General features: G+C 36.0%; 1 protein-coding gene across 1 annotated transcript in view; it reads left to right on the top strand.

Moving 5' to 3' along the window:
• The window catches only part of AGMO (alkylglycerol monooxygenase), a 187,583-nt gene extending 162,086 nt beyond the window's left edge, over positions 1-25,497 (top strand). Inside the window, exon 13 of the mRNA XM_054641335.2 lies at positions 25,039-25,497. Coding sequence (XP_054497310.2) covers positions 25,039-25,119 — 81 coding nt within the window. The 3' untranslated portion in view covers positions 25,120-25,497. The remainder of the gene's footprint in view (positions 1-25,038) is intronic.
• Positions 25,498-25,753: the final 256 nt, after the last annotated feature.

The raw sequence follows: 25,753 nt of genomic DNA, 5'->3' as shown, positions 1-25,753 counted from the left end.
GATATTATTTTGTTGAGCTGCTGAGTATAAGCTGTTAAATTTGAGTTTGTTTCCCAGCAAATCAACAGAACACTTTCAACTGACAGAAAAATCACGATTCAATGGGAGAAAAATCACTTAAGTGAGTTAGTAGTAAACCCAACACATTTCTATCTAGCCTTGTCTCTGTCCTTTTATGGATTTTTTTCAGTCATTCCAGAACATGCTGTTGTGTCAGAGATTCTTTAGCAGAGTTAATCACAATTTTAGCTTTTCAGCAATTTCTAAGTGTCAGTAAAACAAAAGAACCAGTAGATCTGTGCACAAAAATATAGATAGAATTTCTGAAACAAGGCGACCCTTGTTTGTGGTTTTTTTTTGGTTGTTTTCTTTTTTTTTTTTTTTCTTTTTCAATAAATCCTGGTAACACACTGGGTGAGAATGTGTGCTGTATGTGATGTGAGCACATCACAGAACGGGCAGCTGGAAGTCTCTGATAGCACTGACTCTGCTCTGCTCTGGGACCGTCACTGACAAGCCTGGCATGATTTAGAAAGTCTTGAAAGCCAGATTCATTCTGCCCTAGAGTAGTCTATCTCTGTCTCCTTATGAGCAGGGTCATGACCCAGTGTATCTGTGGTGTGAGCAGATTGTCTTGATGTACATGGTGGTGGCCCAGCACTACCCTGCATGACTCTTGGAAAAATAGTTTAGGAGTGCATTTGTATGCATCTGGGAAACTATTGCTGGTTTATGCTTTATGTTATTTTATACTTGGGATATAGAGTGGACATGAATCTGATCCTTTTTTTAGCATTTTAAATTCTATGTTTGCACATAACAAAGTATACATGTGCTAAAGAGAAAAGAGCAGAGTCATTTTGACGGGTTCTTAATATGATATTCATTTGGTATCTTTATATTGTTTTGACTTATCTGAATTAATGGAGTTAAGCTTTAATATGAAATTATAATAGAGATGCATTTGCAAACTACTGTCTTATTATTTAATAATGGTTAACTGATTAAATTCTGTCCCTAATCCACTTTCTGTCATTCACAAAAATTTTGAGGGAGGAAAAACTAGAATTTGGAAAAACTGAGTAGATATAAAGTGGTATAGATCACTTGTTTTTTTAATACTAATGGGTTAGTGCATCACACCGAAGCAAGTAATGGTCATTTTAAAGTGTATTGGAAAATACGATTTAAAGACATTCACACAAAACCACCAATTGCTATGGGCAACCAGCTGTGCAAATCAGTAGATTGCTGCATAAGTTCTGGCATTGTCAGTCCTTCTTGTTCAAAAGCATGACCACAAAAACTGAAGTAATGGAACAGCAAAGGCCTACTGAATTAATATTTGGGGGATCTGGGGTAAGGAAATCACTGGCCAATATTTGCTAACTTCATCTTTCCTTTGCAGCCAGCTTGTGTCACTCACCACATGAGCTCCAGGGAAGATTGTCCATTTCCTCTTTATTCCATTATATTTTTTAAACATGAAAAAATTTACTTGAAGCAGATCCTAATCTCTTATCAATAGAAGAAATAATTGGCTTTGATTTCAGCTTTTAGAAATAAGTATAATGTTTTGATTTTCCTGTCAGCAAACACATTTTTAAAGGGGGAAATACTCTAAAACTAGGCGAGAGAGAAGATGAAATCAAGCGGAAATGCATTCCTCCCAGGAGATAGGCTGTTTTTTTCTCCTTTTCTTTTTTCCTAAGCAGTCATTAAAATCTGTTTCTGAAATCTTAACTTTATCAACTGCAGATAGGAGGGAAATATGTGTGGAGAAATTCTTGTTTGAATTAGTTCCATTTTCCCATAACTCCAGTTGAGATGCATGATAAAATTATCAATGAAATGTCCTAATTTGATCCTTAACCAAAGGGATGTTGTCCTATGAATCATGTGTGTTTGTGGGAGGCAACACTGAAGCTAACAGAGCAGGAATGGGACCCAGATGTTTTCTGAGAAGCTGGTTGCACTGCAGGCTGTGTGTATTACCTAACGTAGACGACCATATGGAAGAAAAGGTTGGAAACATCCCATTACAAGTCATATATCATTGAGCTGACAGCAAGGATTTCAGCTTATTTTTATTTAAATCATGAAAGCAGCTGCTCAGCTGTCCAGCTATATTAAATTTAACCCTTTTTCTGTCAAGTGAATTTTGCTTTATGAAATGGCAGCCCAACAGTTTGGTGCTGTTGCAGAAATACCCAGGTTAGAGGGTGTTGTGATGACCCTTGTCCTCTCCAGCAGAACAGCACTAATGATGGCAGAGTCTGCCACTGGGTGACAGTGTCGCCACTCCATACACCTGGACTTCAGGAAATGCCAGCAAGCCTTTTTGCCTGCAAGGATTGCAAAGGAAAGGCATATGTGCTGTATAAAGGGAGGACCTGGAGATTTTTTTCCCCACTTTTTTGCACACCATTTAGAATGAGTAATTGCAATTTTTTTTATACTTGTTACCTTATTTTTTTGATTTTTGTTTTCAATTGTTAATGATTTTTTCTTCCCTGAATCTTCCTCCTTATTTTCATTTTTGTTTGTATATGGTATTCATCAAACTCCATCTCCTATAGCCTCTCTTCTTAACTCTCTGCTTTTCCTTTTCCTGGCTCTACTCTTTTTCTTTTCTGCTTACCCCCCTATTTTTTCCTTTCTGACACTAGTACATAAATTGCTCAGAGGGATTGTCCCCCCTTAACTGCTTCTCTGTCCCATCATGTACATTGCATATTCTTTACTGTGGTTTTTTTAAAGAATTTCCTTTTTCCATAGATTTGGCATTTATTTAAAAGAAACACTTAATTTACAGAAAGGCTATTTCCACCAGTAGGAAACAATCTTTGGCTTTCAAATCAATCCTTCATGACATGTTTCAAGCAGCTTATTGATTTGTTATTTTTTAGCACACTTTTGCTAAAGAAAGAGACTTTAAGTGAAGCCTAACAGTTACAGTTAAGTAACAGCCATACAGTAAGCACAGACTTTAATTTCCTGTGTAGAAATCTGTAGAAGAAATAAATAAAAGCAGTATCCAGCATAATACTAAACCAGATTAGTAGTTTTGGCATGCTAAAGCATGCTAAAGCATGCTAAAGTAAGCTCTTACTGTTTTGGAGACTATATGCTTTATTGTGTGCCGTATCTACCCTGCCCACCTCCATGTCAGAGTCCTCTTTTTCTGTCAGCGTGGAGGTTTTCTTTTTTTCTTTCATCCTTCATGTTTTATATTCTAGTCATAGGCCTTTAAGTCTACAGAATATTTTATAAGGATTTCATTCACATCCGTCAGTGTGAGGCTTTGGGATAATGAAATGGTATGCTTAAATTAGCATTTTATTTGATACAAATATTTGCATCCAGATTAATTCTCTCTTCCTTAAACACAGTGGAAACACAAGGAGCTTAGCTGCAATTGCTTCCAATTGGTCTTCCACTCTGAGTAAGAGCAACAGAAGGTGTTGTACCTGGCCACAGGAAGATTCTTTATGCCCAGGTGCTGTGAAAGGCAGCCAAAACACTGCCTGCTTGCAGAAGTAACTTCTGTAATACTCTGTCAGTAATTCCATATGATTTCTCTAGTTCCTGAAAGTTTAGCTTTATTTTTATTAAAATGACTTTTTTTTTTCTCTCACTCTCTTTTTCTGTTTCCACTTCCATTTCTATCTCCTTAGGCTATTCTTCTGAGACACACAGCTGTACCTAGGGTATCATTTTCGTACCCTTAACAGATGGTGTTTTCTGCCAAAACCTACTGTTCTGACTTTTTAAGATTTTCCTCCTTTTTTTATCTGGTTTGCACTCACCCATTGTGTACAGGGTCAGGTTGGAAACTCTCCATTTGATTACAATTCCTTGCATTGGAACCAACCACTAGCTGTACTTATCTTCTGGACTCATGCTGATCCCACTCCTGCAGAAGCAGCCTTTCTTTCCTGGTGCAGTGGTGTCACCTCTGGGTGTCAGGTAGCACCTGCTCCTTTCATGAGTACACCATGACTTGGATTTTTGGGAAGACTCCGATCTGCTCTGATTAGCAGGTATCTGCTTGAGCAGCTAGACTTGCAACCAAAATTAGACTGGAATATTATGTTTCTTCAGGGGACATATGGAAAAGGTTTATTTTTTTTTTTCTGAAAAGTTTTGCTTCTTGCAAATATGTCATTTTGGAGAAAACAGTTTTTTTCTTGCTATCACATATTATTCTCACTTTCTACCAAGTTACTGTGTTTGCATTATTTTAAAACCAGTTTTCTATCTCTGGTTGTTATAAAGGACTTGTCTTTTGTCTTGTCATTCAAAGTAACATAATCTTATTATCCTTCCCAAATATGGTGTCTTCTGGGTACCATTTGCTGTATATTTAATCAGTAGGGTTTTTTTGGTATGTCCTTTTTTTAAAATGGTCCAAGTTCTTGACTGACTTGTTTTTCTAATTATTTTCCACAGTTTTAGGTACTGAACTGGAGAATTTAAATTCTTCATTTTGTTTTTGGTTTTCAAGGACCTGTACTCTCATTTCCTCAGCTTCTCATATGTGGTTTCTAACTGAGCCAATGTCAGACCTTCACGATGAAGACAACTAATTTAATTTAATCACTAGTGTACATGCTAATGTACAAGGCAGTGTGGAGGGAAGGAGAGGTTAGGGAAGTCTGTCTCCTATTTGCATTAATTACCAGACACCTGGCTAGGCTTCTAGACATTTTCCAGGCTATCTCAGCACTTTCCAGGGCTTGTGGGGGACAGTGGGAACCACGGTGGGGTCTCCCCCTGCAGCACGAGATGCTGCTTTAAGTCCTGGAGTGTTATCATCGAATCTCGCCGGAGGAATTCAGTCGGGAACCTGACTTTGCCGAGAGGCCCTCCAGGTGGCAATGCAGACAAGCTAACAGGTCACAGGGACAGCTTGGAAATACTGAACTGAGAGGATCTAAAGTTTAGATTACTAAAGTGGTCATTTTATTTGCGTTTAATATAAATTATCCATCATTTGGACAGGACTGATAAGTTTACTTAAATAACAACTGGGCACAAAAGAAAAGGGATTAATTTGGTCTGTTTAATTCCATTAGCATTGTTAGTTACTAAGATTAGAACATTCAGATATAAATGTTAAAAAATTCATAATACCTAACATTTTAAAGACACTAAAATTAGTCACTTTGATTTTTACAATTGGTGCTTCATTCTCTGAAGTCATGCATATTGGTAGCCACTTATTCCTTGAAGAATGAATAAAAAAATACTACTTTTTATGATTTCATATTATTTATATGAATTTTAAGAGTTAAAAATATGCTTATAGTTATAACAGATGGAGACAGAACTTCTAAGTGAGTCAAAAATATTAAACATCAGGAAATAAAAAACAGCTAATATGTTTAAAACTTGAGATTTTTCAGACAACAAAATTCAGTGTGTATATATATTGCAAATTATTTATTTATCAAAAAACTACAACTGGTAATGTTTCTTGTCCAAATTCATAATCTTTAACTTGCAAGAAAGCCAAAACCAAAGTCTTAGTAAGGAAACAAAAACTCAAGCCTAAGTTACATGAAAGCTTTGAATAAGATTTTTATCTATACTTCCTACAGAGATGTTGTGACAGCCAACAAAAATGAAAACAAGCTCCCGGTACCAACCTACAGGAATGGGATTACTTAAATTACTGTTATTTTTGTGATTATGTGCAAAAGTGATTAACTTCTGCAAAATGTCTCTGTCTGTTCCTTAGCATACCAACCTGGTAAGATTGGTTTGTCAGGGAAAAGAGCTTCAAATGGGCTTAATCATCTCAATAAGACTTACTTGCCAAGTGCACCGATTTGAAGCTACTTGTACTACTTTTAAACTTTTTTCAGAAAGAAAGCATCTTCAGGAGTTTTATGAATGTATATCTGATTTCTTAAAGAATATTTGTTTCAACCTGATCCGCTATCTGTTTGAACTGCACTGCTGAGTTATTTCATGAAAGGAACAAATACCTGAGTGGCCAGTTTGAATTGGCCACTCAGATGGTTAATATTGATAAACCTCCACACCACTTTTCTGATTTGGAGGTGCATTGGGTTGTTGGTGTTTTTTGGGGTTTTTTTGCCAAGTTACAAAATTTAGGATTTATAGCTGAAGTTTATAACATGCATTTCATTTTTCTTGATATATTGCACTTGTTTATGTCAATTTCTTTGTTTGTATTTCACTCTTACTTTTAGTTCCATGCCACACTGTTATTCTATCTATGCAGAAAAACTTTAAAGGAAACGTTATTGACATACACGATTTGTTTTGGTTTTTTTCTGCATTCATTAATATGAGTGCTGCTTCAGCTAAACATTCCATAAAAAAATATATACAGTAAATCTTTTGAGATAGGTTACCAGGCCACACAATTATTTACAGAAACCACACAAATGCTCCAAATGGTAATTAATTTTTGCAAATAAAAAAAAGACAAAATTCAACTATAATGCTGTGTCATTTAGAATATATTCCTTCTAGAAAATTCCAAGGCACACTCTAGGCTACATTAGAAACTTCAGAAACTCTGATATGGAAAATCTAGTTCTATTTAGCAGTATGTTATTGGATTATAGCAAGAACATAAAGAGAAAAGTTGGTTTATGCATCAATGACTTTTAGGAACTCTAATCCCATTGTATGTGTACTTCTTTGAGTGTCACCATGTCTTCCCTGATTTTTCTGTTGTATATGTGTTGTAGATTTTCTGATTTTATTACAGACTAAAGCTTAGCACAGTACTTGAGGAAATATTATACCTTCTGTTGTGTTCTGCAGGCTTTTTGGGACAAAATATTTGTGTGTTTTCTTATCACTATGTTTGTAGGAATCAAACTTGTTTCCAAAAGTTCTTCCTGTCATGTTTATAATATCCTAAACTCCTGTACATTTGTGTTCCTTATTGTGAAATTGATAGAGGTAGTGGATTTCCAGAGTGTGTGTATATCATGTTCTCATCACTATAATAACTGAGAAGGATAACAATCCAAGTTCCACCCTGATCCATCCTGTTCCCTTCACATACAGGGCACTTGTAATAATCCTATTTGTCCTTTAATGCCCTAGCTAGAGAAAATTACATCCTACCTGCAAGCTCCTCCTTTGCAATTCATTCTCTGTCCAGGATTTTATTTTGGTTTGGTTTTTGGTCTTTTAACACAACCTGAGTTTTTAGTCACAGTTTTCTGCTAGGCTTTCAATGGCATACCAATATAAAGTAACGGTATCATTTTTTCCCTATGTAAAGACAACATATCACTTATAAAGCAGTTTAATGATGTGAGTATATAAATCTTTAATAGTGTTTTCATTGGCTAAAATTCTTGCTGACCTTTTGCCCCATAATTCATTTGGGTGTGTAATCACTATCCACATACTCATAGATGTGGTCCAGTGTGAGCTGTCCAAGAGAGGAACTGGGTATTTGAGGGGTGAGAGTCTCATACAGGATACGTACATGCATGTAGGTCCTACACCAGGTGGAATGCCAGGCCAGGCTGAGTGACAAGATAAAGTGATTGAAGAGGGAAGAACTAAAACCAGCAGGGGGTTATTGTTTATTCTAAGGCTGTTGCTGGTGCAATTTTTTGTGCAAGAGCAAGATGTCAAGTGTAACAATGGAAAGAAAAAAATAAAAAGAGACAACTGTGAAGGGAGTTGTAATCATCAGTGTTTGAGGAGTATTTTCCTTAGGGGAGCAGCAAAAATGAAGTTAGGAGAATTCTACTGCTGTTCAGGGGAAGAGTCAAGTGGGCTTTAGAAGTTTATTTGTGATGTGTCCCTTTTAACTTCTCTAAGCTTAACAGGGGTTTTATACCAACATGCAGATGTTGCTGACCTGTTAGCTTTTTGTAATCTCTTTAAGAAGATATTACTGATTCAATATGAGTAAATAAGCTTCTTTGTGCTGCTCTTCATCTATGAGACAAGAGTTGATTCTTTCTGAATGGTGCTTCTTGCATCCATATGTTGGGCCTGGTGATGGCACATTTCAGGTCTTCTCTTTCCTCTGTATGTCAACCTAAAATTCCTTGCATTCAGAGCTTTATTTGAGGGAGCACTGGTAGAGTGGTTTGCCTGCTTGCTGTTTCTTGAGAAATAGGAATTTAGTCTCAGTCCATAAAAACATAGAATCAGTTAGGTTGGAAAAAATGTGCAGGGTCATGGAGGCCAACTGTTAATGTAGCACTGTTAAGTCCAACACTAAACCCCATCTGTAAGCATCACATACACATATCTTTTAAATACTTCCATGGATGGTGACTCCACTGCTTTCCTGGGCAGGTTGTTCCAGTGCTTGACAACTCTTTTGAGAATAAATTTTTCCTAATATCCAATCTAAACCTCCTCTGGCACAACTTGAGGCCATTTCCTCTTGTCTTACTGCTTTTTTCTTGGGAGAAGAGACTGATCTCATGCCTTACTACATCCTCCTTTCAGCTGTAAAGAGCAATAAGGCTCCCCCTGAGCGTCTTCTTCCTCCAGACCAAAACAATGCCAACTCCTTCAGCTGCTTCTCTTAGGACTTGGGCTCCAGACCCTTCACCAGCTCTCTTGCCCTTCTCTGGACTTGCTCCCACACCTCAATGTCTTTCATGTAGAGAGGAGCCCAAAACTGGACACAGAATTCAAGGTGTGGCCTCACCAGTGCAGTGTACAGAGGGACAATCACTGCCTTGGTCCTGCTGACCACACTGTTGCTGATACGCACCAGGATGCCATTGGTCTTCTTGGCTACTTGGACTCATTGACAGCTCATATTCAGCCAGCTGTTGAGCAACGCTCCCAGGTCCTTTTCCACTGGGCAGTTTCCAGGCACTCTGCCCTCAGCCTGTAGCGCTTCCTGCAGTTGTTGTGACTCAGGTGCAGGCTCTGGCACTTTGCTTTCTTGAAGATTCACCTCATACAGTTGGTCTCATCCCATTAATCAAGCATGTCCAGATCCTTCTGCAGAGCCTTCCTGCCTTCAAACAGATCAAACACTGCCTGTGATCTTGGTGTCATCTGCAAAGAGACAGAGAGTACACTTGCTCCCCTTATCCAGATAAAGATATGGAATGAAACTGACCCTGTCTGAGACCTAAGGAGCACCATTTGTCACTGTTTACAAGCTGGATATAACTGCACCATTTTTTTGTGACCAGTCATTCAGACAGGGTTTTTTACCGAGAAAAGAGCGTGTCTAAGACATGAGCAGCCAGTTTTTCCAAGAGAACTCAATATTTATACCACAACATTCCCACTCAATGACAAAGCTGTAAATTTCCAGCTGATTATATCAGCTGGAGAGTCAGCATTGTTGGGTACTGGTAAACCTCTGTGTTGTTTTGCCTATATGCCAGTATATAAAAAGGATTGTATTAGACTTGATGGACCAGATGTTGAGTCAACTGGAGAGGCTGTTCTTGGAGGCTTCTCAGGTACTGCCTTCCCAAAAGTTGTCAAGTTTTCAGGTTTTTAGAGGGTAGATGTCTGCAATACAGTAGGATGTCTTCATACGAGGTTAAATGTGTGTTTAACAAAGATAAAATCAAGTATGATGGAGGCACATAAAGGATTTGTAATAAGACATGATCTGCAGGAAAAGAAGAACCCATACAGAAATAGCCAGGTAATTTTGATTAATAAATCTATTGCATAAGATTTTTGTGTAGCAGAGGGGATGAAATGTATTGAACAAAATTATTTCTGTAAATCTAAACAAAATGTATATCTTACATAAACATAGAAAAATGTATACCTTACATAAACATAGCAAAGCTTTTTGTGGAGATCAATCATTTTCAACTGCTTTTTTTTTTAAATGCTAAAACACCCAAGAAAGGATACTCAAATCCAGAGTTAGATCTTTTAGGTTGCTAATTTCTTCCTCACCTCAGTAATAGGATTCAGTTGTATTAATCCCACATGAGTCTCTGCATTTTGACAGAGTAATGATAGATATATGTCTTTACCATTATTTCCTAATTCCAGATATATGTGTCATACTACAAATTTTATTTCATTTTTAATGAACTACAGATTCTGCACAATTCCCTGGTTAAAGTTTTACACCATCAGAATGGAACTCTTACTTGATTTGGTTTTTAAATTATGTTTCAGTACAGTACTTCATAAAGAGAATACAGGGTTATGGAGATAAAATCATTAACATAGGTCTTATTGGTTTTGCATATGTCTTTTTACTCTAAAATTGTTCAGCTATATTAAAGATATATAAATAAATGCTACTTCTTTCTATCTCACATTTTCCAGACAATTACATTTCAGTACTGAGTATAAATTCACATAGGATGAACAGACTTGGAATTCATAAGACTGACAAACCACTGGGCAAAATTACAAAAACTACAAAGAATAAATTTTTCACTTTCCGATTATTACATGTTCTTGTTATGAATGTGTGTGGGAGAACAATTTAATAAGAAGTACATTCAAGGCCTGTTTTGGAAACCAAATACCATCAGAAAGTGGCCTTTTACCATTGTTGCAGCCTTTTGGAAGATACTAGGTCCAACTCACCCTGTGTGGATGAAGAGAACATCTAAGAGTCGCTCTTCATGTTCCAGTTGCTCAGTATTTTAGCATGGCTCATAGCCCAATGAGCACAGTAAAGCAAATTGATCCAGTTCCTCATCTGTGGATTAGAACCAGCCCTGTGAGATAGTCCCACAGAAAGCTGCTAGTTACAGATAGAACAAACCTATGCATCTAAATTACCTAATTGTGTGGGTTTGTTAATGAAAAATTCATGGTTGTCTATTCAGAAACACAGGATCTGTGTTCAGAATTTTTTGGTTCTTCTTCACTTTCGTCTCTGTTCCTAAATACATTTACATACAACTGTAGACTGCAATAAGTTTTTTTGAATCTATAGGTAGCTTGCTCATTTCTTTTTCTCTGATTGGCAGCAGGTGGAGGTGCTTTAAGTAACTCTTTTAACCAGTTAGCTTCTCCTTTATTCAAAAATAAAGGAGCTGTTCTCTGATGGTGTCATTATGAAATCAGTAGTAAATTCCTTAGATAGACTAATCTTGTGGTATCTGACAGTATTTCTTTGACAATCATAAGACTCAAAGCCATATTCCAAGTTAGTCTTTCCTCAGATTCCATTATCTGTCATCACTACAGATGTACCTGTGATTTTTCTATAAGATTATCTTATTGCTGAGCTATTTTACTTATTTGGACATCATTTTTTTAAGGTGTGATATTTGTTCTCATTGCTGAAAAAAAATGGGGTTTCTTTCAGATTTTCAGCCTTAATGCTGTATTTTTAATGTGTGTCCACCTATAGACTTCTGTAAGATTATTTTGTAAGAGTTGTAAGATTAGTTCTTATATCACATATGTGTATAAATATAAGAATTTGTCAGAACTGTGTCTACACTTCTGTAATCCTGTTTCCTTCCATTCTCTTCCTCTAGTGATTACAATAACTCACTTGTTTTCCATATTTCTGTATGATTCAGTATTTAAGTATGCAGGCTTACACAAAAAAACAACAGTGTGTTTGTATAGCACTGCTGAAAAAATGATATGGCTGATATGTAACTGCAAAAAGCTTCTATTCTGAGAGAGCTTGAAGGATGTAAAAAAGGAGGATAATTTCAGTAAATATGAAAGGATTCATTATAAATGAGTTTAGGAGTAGAAAAAAGTTAAAAGGGCTAGCAGAGCAAAGTATTTCAAATAACTAAACTAAAACTAGAGATAAACATATTACCTAGATTAATTAGTCTTTGGAAAAACCTCTTTGGTTCTTAATGAACAATTGGAAATTGTTTAATTCTTACTTTTAAATAGGTAGTTAGGGATTGATTTTTATTGTTGCAAAGGGATGCTTTATTTTGGGCAGACACCTGACTTTTTAAAGACCTCTGTCAATTAGTTTGGAGAAAAAAATGGATGATTGCTCACTTTCTAACAGCTGGAGTATTAGTTTCTATTTTAAAAATAATGGGACAAGAAAGCAGAAAGATCAGACACTGGTGCTTTTGGAAGTGCAATACATGAGTCAAGGAGTAAGGTATGGTAGAATCAAACTCTAGTGTATAATACAGGGAGCAAAATTCCCATAACACCTTTCCCTGTTTGAAGAGTTTTAGGCAAGGTGTAGCTTAGATGCAGAAGTTTTTTTTCTGAATTCGTGACAAGCTCAGACTTGCTGGCTTGGTCAAGTGAAACCACTTTCTTCCTCTCATTCTTTCCTAGAAGGATTTGGCCATAGTCCATCTTGCTGGTGGTTTCTATCTCTCAGAGGGGGGCAGAGGCCTATATGGCTAAGCTATGAGATCACCACCTAGAGAAGATCTAACTTCTTATCCTTATACTTTAGAAATATTTTATCTTCCATTTTGGACTTGGCTTCACCAGCTTTAAAGCTTCTCTGGTTTGAAGGAGCGCTCAGACACTCAACAACAATACCTTTGTGGAAGTGTCAAGCCAAAGCTGTTGCTCTGTACTGGCTAGGAGAGCAGCTTGTCTTTTAGGGCAAGAATATTGCAATGTTCTTTGATCCTGAGGTGATGTGGAAAAAGGTGTCTGGTGTTTAGGTAGCAATCAAGACATAAATCCCAAAAAATGTGGGGGATTGAATGTAAGTGAAAGGGCTTGAAGGTCTTGATAAGCAATTGGGTGGAGAGGGGTTGCTCTGAGGAAGAGTGGTCAGTGCCTGTTCAAGCAGCCTGATGTGTGAGCATCATTCAGAAGGAGAGAATTCGTTCTTGTGGAGAGAATGCCCTTTTGATTGTCTGTTGGGAAAAATAGCACTTTTATAGAGCTACTCTTTCCCAAAGCACTTTCCCAAAGATTTTACAGACGTCGGTATTCTCTGCTTACTTCCCTTGTTGATAGACAGATGTTTTTCCACTTCATAGGAAAAAATGCTGTAACGGGAGGGGCAGGCACTGGCTGCAGGTAGTGAACAGGTGTGCAACTATGAATGAGATGGATAGAGCTGTCCTTATAATAAGCAAATAAACTGGTGAGCTGTAAGCTTAACTCAGAGTGCTTCTGCTGATTAATTGAGCAATGAATAACCATTAAATCCAGGAGGTTTGCAGTCTTATCTGTGTGCTGTTTTGCTGTTTACCTATCAGCTATGGCTATCTGCTATACAGTTTCCACTTATTAGTTCCACTTATTTACTGTGTTTTAACTGGACTAATTAATCCCATTTAAGAAGTACTTATGTAATATTTCAAACGATAGAACTGGAGGAAAGTGTTGAATAGTGGCAACATAAAGGTTTCAAACCAGCTATGTAACCTGTCCAGAGCAGAAGTATAGACTTTTGATCAAGTGTATCCATGAAAGGATCTTTGGACATAAATATGTATAGGCAAAAAAACCAGTATCATAAGCATCATTCTAATGTAATTTAACTTCAATGAAATTTGTGAGGTAGCTGATGTAAATACAATTCTGGGTCAAATCAGTTTATAATATAACTTTGCAAAAGTGTTTTCTTTGACTTCAGACTTACACTGGGGATAACTATGGCCCTGCAATGCAAAATCAAATCCACATTGTGACAATCAATCTACTGTCCGATGGAAGAAACAAATCTTTCTAGAAAATGCATGGGATATATGTATTTTATATATCCTTTTGAATTCTATGTATGTATATATTTATATTCATACAGACATCCTCTTCTATGAGTTATATCTTTTCAACAGTTAAAAATTGTCTCATTTCATATCTAGGGTAATTATCCTGATCACTAAATTTCTGGTCGAGATGGGAAGATGAGGAGCACTAGCACATGCTTTCACATTTTCATAGTTTGAAATCCTGAAAAAAATCAGTTTTGAACACTTTTAGTGTTTAGGCATTCAATACCTGTGCTGCCAAGGTTTATTGAAAGCAGCTGGATGCCTGTCTCTGTCCTCCCCCTTTCTTGGAACTACTGCCAGCACAGGTAGTCAGAAATGGAAAGAAGAGAAATATTTGAGCATCTGTGCTCGCTCTCTCTCTCAGGAAAACATCTGTGGCTTCCATAGGAAGCACTCATTTTTTTTCCATCAGCAAAGACTCTGGATACCCTTGGGTCCAGTTTTGGCACAGCAAGCCAAGAAGGATGCAGTTTATGGCTTAAAACTTATGAGAGAAATCATTCAGGCAGTCCCATCCCTGGCAGAACACTGAGAGAAATTCCCCAGGCTGCAAGCCACATGTGGGTCTCTGACCTTTTATTAGCTCACCATGGGAGAGGTTAACAATTGTTGAGACTTGAGTCCTCCCTTTGACATACAAATACAACAATACCAAATAGCCTTTCCAAGATGAGCATATTCAGGGCACAACATGCTTTTTAATGCAGGGTCCAATGTAGGGGGGGAGAAACCCCAAAACAAAACCCCAACCCAAAAACTTAGAACTATTAAAGGATCTGTTGCTATAAAACTGAAGCCTGGTTTGCTATTTTTTCCAACACTCGGCCATTGTTCATATTACTGTGATTTGTGACTTTTTAAAAGCAGTATAATCATGAGACAGAAAGAAATTCTCACACCATTTTTAGCTCTTCATGTGGCCAGCACCATGATTTATGGAACTAAGATTGCTCAATAGCTGGAGTGACATAAAAAATGCATGAAATTATCTGATTCTTAAGGATGTCTGTTGTATTTATCCAAGAACATTTTTGTTGAGATTAAAAAAACAAAAAAAGGAGTCATAATTATTGATATGAGGGTTGTCAGAATAAAAACACAGAAGGCCAAATCCATGTCTTTTTGAAATGTCTTTGTCTTCTCAGAAATTGCTGTAGTCAATGAAACTATCTTGGATTTTAGTAAAATCAAGATTGGAAAGTAACTCGTTTTGGGGAAACAGAGTCACCAGCTTTTTGCAGCTAAGGAACTACAGAGACTAATTGTCTTGCTCTATGCTGTGTAATCTATGGCAAAGTATGCAGATTGAATAGCCCAGCATTCCAGGCTTTTACCATAATTACTTGATTACTCTTTCAGTCTTAAAGGCAAATTATTTCTACTGTGCAATCCTGTGGCTTTAGTGTAGAGTATGCTGAGTGTGAAATAGGAGCAAATTAGCTCATTCTTCTGCCATCAGCCTTTGCAGCTATTGTCTGAAGAGGCAATGCAAGCTGATCTCTGAATGTTATAGTCCTGTGACTTCTCTGATGGGAGGCAGGTTCAGCCACATTCAATGCCAGAAACTGAGCGGGGAGGGCGGTGGTGGAAAGAAACATCATATTCTGCTTTTCATACTTTTACTAAGGTGACAACCACATCTGAGACTGAAATTGGTGAAGTGTTGCACAAGGTTGGTTATTGCAAAAAAAGTAGTTGCTAAGTCATGGTTGCTCCCTGTTCTAGGCAGACATATCTTTATTAACCACTGTTGGCAAAGTAGATCTGAGAAAAAGTTATTTAGAGGTGGAGGGTGCTTTTGTATTCATTGTGAATAAACAGAAATACCAAACTGGCAGAGATCCCATCAGAAAGATCGAGTACAGCTGCACATAGACACATGCCTGTCTAACTATTTACAGACCAGCTTCCATACATAGCTGATTCCAATGCTATACCATCCTTAACCCACCCATTATCTAAGGAAAATTTTAGTTAGAACAGGCTTTTGTTTTGTTTCCATTACCCTAACCACTAGCTTATCATCATTTATGTTTGTATTAGTCTTTTACATGTCAAAAAATTGATCTTACTCCCCTCCTGAATATTTTTGTTTGTTTGTTTTCTCAAAAATACACAGCAGAATTGCTTCAAGCTTTCCTCCAGGTCCATTTCTCTAAACATTTCTATTATTCTTGTAGTCTACTTTATTACTATATCCAGCTTATCTATGTCTCCCTAAAGACTTCACCACCTTTCAGTCACTGAATCAGTACATTAAGTGCTTCTTTTATATAATTCATATATAAAATATAACATAGTAACATATATATGTTATATAATCGTTATGTATAAATGCTTCTGTTAATATCTTTCACATTGATACTGACATCTTTTTGTATCAGCATTTTAGTTTGAGACATGGTTTGTTTGTGAACTACTCTAACTCAAATTTGTTTCTTATATACTCCTTATACACTCTTTTTTCTTATATGCTCCTCCTTAATGATTATTCCTCACAGAATATTTGTGTATTTGGTTTCTCTATAGTACCTCCCATCTCTACTCAATTACATGTTTTCTTCAGCATCTCCAGATTTTTAAAAAACTATTATGAATCTCACATTTTCTAGGAAAGAGAAATATTTAAATTTTTGTCTTGTTTTTATATTTTAGAAATGTTATAAGTGCCTGCTTTTTCATCAAAATTCTGGTTTATTTTTCACTTTGTGATTCAATCTTTAATTCTTCCTTTCTGAGTGTTTCTTCTCCAACTTCATCTTCCATACAGAAGTTTCATTTGGACCATAGTCCCCTAGTTTTCCTATTAAAAAGTCACATAGATTACTTCCATGAGCCTTTTTTTCTCTAACCTAATAAACAATACAACTCTATTGGCTTGACATAATAAACGGGAATATAAATTATTTAGCTCATTTGAATACATTTGTGGTTAATGTCAATAACAACTTCTTTTATATAATAGAAAGATGATGAGTTTTTGGAATAAATGGGAGTTTTCCCAGGGAAGAATAGAAGCAAGAAACCACACCATAGGAAGTCTTGAGACCAGGGAAGAGAGACACCAACAGCCAGGACATCTAGTTTTCCATGTAAAGGCTGGATCAACCTCAGTATATTTTTCTTCTTTGTGAACTTAAAAACTTAAGAATAGTCATAGTTTATTGTCTTTGGCCTCAAAAGAGGGCTGGCCAGCAGGGTTACTGTGTTCCACCTTTAATGTGGACATGTGCCTTCCATGGCAAACCTTTTCCTTTATGGTATTAATGACTATTGACCCATTTTCTTCATTCAGAAATTGGTTGATTTAATTTTTTTAATGCTGAGAACAGCCTTCTCTGTTCTTCATTTTTCAATTAAAGCATCAATTTCTCCTTACAACATGTTGGCTTTAAGAGCAGTCTTCATCTAGAGTGAATTTTAGCCTTGATCTTCCCCTGTCTGTCTTGAATACTTTTCTGGTGTTTGTTCACTGTACTGGAAATCCCTCCTGCTTGTCACTCAATTGTTTTATCCCTCTCTGCACATTCTTAATCCTTTCTTTCACATTTGCCATTAGACACAGAAGCCAGCTTTTCCCCATCACGTCTTTTCAACATCTGCAGCAAAGTTTTTCCCATCAGTGATCTAATGTCTGTGGGTTATGCTTAAAGGCTGGGATTACTTTTTTAATATTTTTCCCCACATACAATGGAAAAATTTCCATTTTGGAGCTCATAGCTAGTCAGCCTTCTCTCAAGAGGATATTTAGTATACCCGTGAGTGGAAATCACTTTGCAGCACCTTTGTCAGAGCTCTTTAAGCTGACTGAGCACTCTTGGTTCTCTTCACCACCTGCCAGGGTGGTTGTGCACTACAGCTGCACTCTGAAATGAAGACATCCATATAGAAACAAAGAATATTTTACTCCTGCTAATGATGGAGAGATTAGACACTGCATTGCTTCAGCATAAAACTGAAGTTTTTATTAAACTGAAATAAAAATGAAAGGACTGAAGAGATTGGAATATGTCTGTAGATGCCTCTTTGGAAAATATTACACAGCCAGGTACTATCTTGTCCAAATTCTGAAATGTTATGTTTAGCAGTTTTTCTTCCATGTTCAAACTACCTTTTTTTTCCCCTGTAGCTGTAATTTTCCTGTATTTTCAAACTAGGATGAAAGCATAAAGGAGAGCTCCCTTCTGCATTGCTCCTTTAAATGAATTTGTCCCATCTTTTAAGTAAAACTTTTTTCAAAGCAGGATTAATCAGTATGGTACCCAAACATTGCTTATAGCCATGACTATAGAAAAAACGTACCCTTACTCTTATATATACATACAGCCTTTCTCACTTAGAATACTGAATTTAAAAGCATTCAATTATTTAAGCCAAAGAGAAAAATATAAATTTGATAAAATATAAGATCTGTCCTGTTATCTATCCGTTAAAGTAAAATGAGCTTTATATTTTTTTTAATAATGAAGACTAAACTGTTCTTTACATATAAATTAAGTAATATCTTGTGAAGTGAAATGCTTCTTTACAGATATCCATTTGACCCTACAAGTTGTGTTTGAGCTAGAAGCGATGCAGTTCGGTGTATGCAATTATGTTACAGCTGCTGGCAGGTGTGAAAGTAAAGGAGATGTTGCATCTCAATGGATACAACTCCTGTTAAAATGTTTAAGATAAAAAATTCAACAACTTTAGCAAAACTGAGACACGACTACCTCACATATTTCATTTCTGCAATGAATGACTCAATAACTCTCTCAATCTGATTTGGCCTGTTTGCCTGCAACAGATTAAACAGGTATGTTGCCTGGTTGGCTAAGGTTTTCATTTTGTTTTACCATCAGTTTTGTTAACTTCTCTGAAAGCCTTATTTTTAATTGTCGATTAAATGTTAATTTAATTGTTGATCTCATAAAATATTTGAGAAAATTTCTATGGCTCTTTTTTCTCAAATTTGGGGCTAAATTGAGGCTGAAAAAATTCATAACATTTAAAATACAAAAGGTGACATTCAGAATTAAGGTCTTCTGAAACTGTTGATCTTTGAACTTGTTTTTCAGAGCTGTTTTGTCAGAAATAAAACTAAAGCAATATGAAAGAAACTCCAAAATATTGTTGTGCTCTAGAATTGCAAATTGTAAATTTTGTTCACAGGTTTTATGAAATTTTTAAGCTCAGAGGATGATAGAAATTTTCTAAACAGTAAATTTCTTTTTTTGGAAATTAATTGCAAAACTATGAAACTGGCTTGGTTCAGAAGTTATTTTTAAATGTTTTTAAATTATAAAAAGAATTTTTCTCTTTAAAATGGTTTTACTTTGAGGTAAAACTTAAAATAGATAAATATTTTAGGATGATCAAGAAATTTATAGATGGAATTAGGTAACACTGAGGAAAGTATTCTCAGATATTTCAATAAAATACTATGAGACAAATTTTATACTGACAAGATACAGAGTTTATATTCATGTAAATGAGTATGGTGTTGATACTGTCTCCAGGTTGCATTAGCTCATCACAAGGTGAAGATTTAATAATTATTAACATATTTTTTATTTCCTATTCATATGACTGACAGGAAAGCTTCCCACTTCAGTAACTATTTTTGTCTTTTGGGGAATGAGGTAAAAATCTTCCTAATCCCGGTGCTTAAATTGAGAATTATTCTGTGACTCAAGAGAAAAAGTATATCGTAGGTAACAGTTCAACAGGATACATTTATCTACACAAGCAATTTGAGAGGCAGTGGACTGGCTTCTCCTGAGTGAAGGACATGATGCCAGATAACATGCTGCTTGCACAAAAGCCATTTTAGGTCTAAATATAACTGCAATAGCACTGCCTGTGTAAAAATCCCCACGTATTTAACTGAGGAATGTGACTTACTAGCTTGTGTGCAATGCCAGGAAAGACAGAGTCAAGCTGGTGCTGTGCTGAGATTTAGCAGCTTATGTGCTTGCTAGCTCAGGCATCTCTGCAGTGCACTTGATTTCATACTGGGGATGTGTCCAGCTGTGAAAGCAACTGAGAAATAGATATTCTCTCTCCAGATCTTTCTTTGTCTTTCCTGGGTAGGTAATATAAGCCTTTTAAGGTATTTGGGCTTTTGCAGCCTAAGTTTTCATGCATTATCTGGCTTTAGAGTCTCAGACCAAATTTTAATAGAAGAAGGAATGTTTAAAATATTTAACAGAATAAGAAGGAGGTGTATATATCTCTTCCCTATTGTTTTCTCATTATTTGTTAATAGTGAAGTATAAAACCAATGAGATATGTCAAAAAAGAAGAAACCACTCTGAGTGAACTCTCAATCTGCTTTGAGGGTGTTGGAAATACTTGGTTAAACCCTGTGTGTTCCACCAGAGTCTTAATCACAGAGTTATAGAATAGTTAGGCTAGGAAGGGACCTCTAGAGATAGTCAGGTTCCACCTGCCCTGCAGTGAGCAGGGACATCAGATAGGCACCTTGTTCTAGGTCAGGGGCATGCTGGATCTCTGAGACCTGCTGCACCAGTAGTCTGAAGGTGTGTCATGAGCCCTAATGGAGAATTTCCAAACATCTGCTGCTTTTACAGAAATCTTGAACAAAAGCTGTGAAGCCACTATTATTGTAGCTGTCCCTGTTCCCTTGTATCCACAGTTCCTTCACCAAAACAAAGAAAAATTAGCTTCCCACTTTCTTCTGCATATATTTCCAAGCATAAGGGAGTCATCACACAGAAGAAGAACCTTCCTGTTTCCTAGCTTCCCTTTCCATCTATTATTATTGCCACTTTTTTTAAAGTGCAATCTTCTTGGTCTGTGCACTGTACAAGATTAGTGATTTCTGGATTTGCTACTAATGTTATGGCATTTCTCTACTAGCCTCAGACTGCTCGTCTCCAAACATTGTACTGAGAATGAAGATACATGCATTTGTTATCCAAATCCTGACTTGCAGAAATAGTAAACATCTTCCTCTCCTTATGGGACATAAATTTTCTATTTCTTCTGTGTATTTCAGCACCTGTAACAGTCATCTGTACAGAAATGGGGAAAAAAAATATGGTATTGGTGAAAAAAGCATCATTTGTGTACTTGTGAAATCTAGAGTAGTTTGTTCAATCATTTTGTTATTAATATTAAAAAATTTTCAGCCTTTGTATCAGTTTATGATCTCCATCTTTATTTTGAAAGGACAGTGACATTACCCAGACACAGTCCAGACAGTCTCAGATGAAGTCTAAAAAATTACATTATCATTACTGTTGATGGTATAAAGTTATGTCTCGTACCTGTGAAGAAGCCATATCCAAATTTGTATATAAAGAACATAAAAAGAGCCTTAATCATGTTTACTATCAGTTAAACGCTCTAGCATTACATTGGCAATGCTCAGCATCACATTGAGAGGACTAATTGTTTATCATATTTACCAGTATCAGGTCCACTCTATGATGTGACCAGCAAACTTAATGAAATATGTTGATGTGCTGATCTTCCTGAGCCATCTCCAGAGCTAAGAATACATTATCCAGCACAGAGGTGTTCAGAGAATTCAATATAATAAGCCCATTCATATGATGTTGTACCCCAGAAGTTGTGAATAGCAGTTGTAGATTTTCTCTTCAGCAAAATTTGGAGCAAACATATCAGGGCAGAATCTGAGAAATGTCAGAGAATCACTGAATGATTTAGGTTGGAAAGAATCTGAGGTGGTGGTTCAAGACTCTTGCCCCTCCTTAAAGAAGAACTATCTTTGGATATTTGTCTACATTTTTAGACCAATGTCTAAAGCCTTCTCATTCTATCCAGACGAAATCTTCAGGAGAAAAGAAAGACATCATGTCTAGGCATCTCAGATATACAAAGACATTACAAAAGAGAAAATGGCAGAAAACAACATTAGTGTTCAGCAACAAAGCTAATCATGCAGAAGTGGGTGCCTGAATTCAGCTAATGATTTTAAAGTACTTTAGAGACTAATAAACTTAGATTGCTCCAGTGGGAATTTCCTGTGAATAGCAGACTCAGTCCTGCAGTCAATCCATTAGTTAAGCCATCTTTGTTCTTGTGAATAACGTTATTTGCATTTCTTCAATTCAGGGAGAGAATATGGGCTGTATGGAAATAGACTATATGAAAGGAGGTAATGTAAATATTTGTGCTCTTCCAGCAGTCTAAAGGACAGGCTATAATTAATCTGTAGTTACTTGAACAGGTAAATGTAACAAGTGTTTATATTGAAGTGGCAAAAAGTTTGCATTTAACTTGGCTAAATATAGGGTTGTGAGAAATCCTGCTTTTAGACTTCTTCCATATATGAATACTGTCCACAGTAATTTTTCATTTTAAGACAGAAGTGAAACTATTGTTCTTATGTCATATTGTTGGTGAGGGAGGCTTTGTTCAGTGTAAAAAAGAAAAAGGTATAATACTAAATTCTCTCTTTTTATTTCAAAACCAGATGAATTATGAAACCAGTATGTGAATATTTTTATCAAAGGACAAGTATTAGTGGGTTTGGACAATATAAGAAGGAATGAGTATTTCTGTGAAAATAATTTAGAAAATGAAATAACCCAAAGCCAAACAGCCAAAAAAAAAAACCCTAACCCATTCACATGTGAGAGTGCTGAGTAGAAAATACAAAATATCTGCACATAGGATTCAGGAAATATGTTTTCCCAAGGGCATTAGAAAAATACTGGTCAACTATAGTTCAGCTTGCCTGGTGGAATGCTCTTTGCTGCTTCCTGCTGCCCACACTATTGTCTGCTCAGAGTTCTGGCACGTATCGTCTCAGCTTTCCATTCCTGACATCACCTGATTGCACGATTCATTCAAGTGGATCAAGTCTTGTCACTCCAAAATATGTAGCAGCAATCAAAAGAAACTGAGCTCCAACCTACACAGCAAGTTTCTGCTTGGTAGCCCCATACAGCTGGCTCTGCTCAGGGCAGGTCAGCATTACAGCAGTACAGACAGCCAGAATTGCTGTCATGCAGGCAAGGATGTGGCCCCTTAATTTTTTATCCTGATGTTTGGGTTTTTCTTAGCCCCTCCACCTCCCAGAGCCTTGCAGCATTATTGTTTCCCAAATGCGTTATTTCCATCAAGTATTGGCAGTCCTGATATTGATAGGCAATGAGTCGATACTTTTATAGAATTGATATATTTTATAGAATTGAAGCCAAACTAGTTTTGCAGATCCACAGTGTGCAGTATGTGATTTTCCATTCTGGATAAAATAACTGCAATTCTAAATACTTCCCCACAAGCATTGATTGCATGCTTTAGGAAATTCACGGTGAAGAATTTAATTAAGAACGAAGAAACTGCATCACTTAATTTAAAAAAGAGAAATTCACCTGAGATATTTTGTTCATTTTCAGGCCATAATGGCAATAACCATCTTTAGCTGAGGACATTTCCTGGGGCTTAATGGCCCATGGCTGTGCTTCTTCAGGTGATCATCATCATGTCCCAATAGTCATTAATCCCCTACGAATGCCCTGCACCTCAGTCATTAAGTGTGCTTCTTCTAAAAATACAATAGTTCTATATTTAATGCATCTTCCAGGAATAGGAATGATCTCTCTGAGGTGAGGAATGAAATAAGTTTATTAATCTGTCAAAGAAGTACTAATTATGACAAGTGGATAAGTTCTGTTTCTGGAGATAGACAGAATTTTTCCACAGTAAGAGCATGTTTTATGTAAGTCATTGTTTTATGTTCATCACAATTTATACTCATCTCAATTGCATAACAGCCAGATAAGAAATACAGATAGTTATTTGCATTAGATTTTTTTCTGCAGAGCATCTCAGCATATAAAAATCTCACCAAACACGCAGTGTGTGACTGCAGTGCTGCTTAAAAAGACTTTCCTTTCCATAGCTGTGAAAATAGAGCTATACAGCTTTACAAGGTGTTTGTGATAATGCAAGAAAATAAAAAGAAGTTAAATTTTTCATTCCTAAAGTCTGAAATTCTTACCAAAAAAATCTTTTGGTGAGCGCTTTATGAGTCTTGCCTGCAAATAGGACTACAAGTACAGTGCCAATAGCATCATCAGAGGTTTTAAACACACTAGACAGTCTACCCCTGCTCAAGTAGAATTAAAGCCTTTAATGAAAATAATTGAAATTCAGAAAAAATGAATGAGAATTGGGGGATTTTAATTGTATTTTACTTGAATTTTACTTACTTAATTTACTTACTCCTACATTGTGTTTTTTTCATCTTGTGCTACTAAATATGCATATTGTACACCTAAAGTACACATTGCATGAAGCCTGTACCTGTCCCAAAAAGATTCTGAGAGGGATCAGAGCAGACACTGCCTTCACTGAGTGAAAAATTAGTACCTTTTGGGTATTATGATAATTTATTATTTATGTTGGACATTCTGATCCCATGTACTTCAGTGAGTGACTGTCTAGATAAAGACAGAAGTAGACCTTTGGGCCATGCATTATTAAATGTCGAATGTTAAATTATGTTAATGTTAAAATTAGAGCTCTCCTAGTCAGCACCTTTAGATTAGAGATTGATCTGAAAAAAGAATTATTACAACCTGACTCAAAATTTCTTTTTCAAAATGTTCAAAAGCAAAAAATCACATTATTAAAATATCTTTCAGTATAAACAAATTATTTTGTTTTAGTCATGGAAAAAAAAATCACTCCAGTAACCAATAACAACTGCCTACATTTTGCAATTTTCCAAGTTAGAGAAATTTTTCTATGTGAAAGACAAAAGTTTATTTCAGAAAATGTTAAATACAAAATATCACATGCACCCATGTGCATACATATTTTATCTTGCTCCATTGTGGGTTCTAGACAGAACTATCACCTAATTTAGACTTTACTCTGAAATCTTTACTACTCATCCTAATGCAGTTTTCAGCAAATAGATTTTGAAAAAAAATTACTAGAACTCTCAATAAATTCACCAAATAAAAAAAATTAGGTTGCAAAGAGCTAAGGACAAGATAAAGAGTATTGCACTTTTAAGTTGTTTACAATCTACCTTATATCTCATCCTAAACAGCAGGTTGGGGAATAAATACTTTTGTATTGCAATTAGAACACTTCTTTTGCTATAGATCCTGTTTAAGGTTATTCATACCTTATCATGCCACTTATTGTGTCAGCATTCTTCAGATCATTTGTCAAAATTCAACAGGAATGTCCACAATAAAGAGTAGTAGAAAAAAGAAAGCATCTTTTTCTAAAGTGAATTTATCAATATACCTAGAATTCTTGGGGTTTTTTTTTCTCAAATTCTCTGTTTTCACCCATTCATTATGTTTACAGATCAAAAAAAAACTAAAAAGAAAACCCCAAAAAACCAAATCAACCTCATATAATGTTTCTCATTCTCATTGTAAATTCTGTGTTTTAGGTCTTGTTTTCCCTCTGTGCTGCATTCTGGGGAATCCAAATTATGAAGCGGATCACTTCATTCAAAGATAAACACCACTGAAAGAGCGGATCTAACACCACCCTAAATGTGGAAACAGCACTTCAGAATAACCTTCTAAGTTCCTTGGAATTAATCAACCATGAATCATGCTGTATTGCAATCAGTTCACTTATGATATGAGAGATTTGTGGTTTCCTATGAAGGTTTGAAAGATTCCTAAGGGAGTATAATAATTTTATTTGATTTTTTTAAAGAAATATTTAATTTCTTCCCAATTTAAATCAAATATTCATGCAGAGCATAGATTTTTGCATTCATAGGATTACAAATTCTTCAAAACCATGTAAAACTAATTTAATTTTTGCAGTGATTTTGTTAGTAATAATATGTGAAAAGTATTTTTCACAAGAGGAATAATTAAAATCATATCTGATGTAACCTGGTATAAAGTGATTGACTGTCTCCTTATTGAGGCTAAACATAAACATATGTGAATGTCATTTCTTCTGCAATGATTGAATTACACCAGAATCTCCATGTCATGCCCAATTCAGTGTTCATAACATACAGCTACACGAGGATGAGTAGTTGAGGCAAGAAAATGATTAAAAACAGCATGGTAAAATAACTTGACCTAGTATGAGTTGAAACATCTTCAATAAAGTTGGCAGATGCATGCGTTGTATAATGCAGA

Source organism: Agelaius phoeniceus, chromosome 1 (assembly GCF_051311805.1).
Source record: "Agelaius phoeniceus isolate bAgePho1 chromosome 1, bAgePho1.hap1, whole genome shotgun sequence".
NCBI classification, from domain to species: domain Eukaryota; kingdom Metazoa; phylum Chordata; class Aves; order Passeriformes; family Icteridae; genus Agelaius; species Agelaius phoeniceus.
This window is presented reverse-complemented; position numbering and strand designations above follow the sequence as displayed.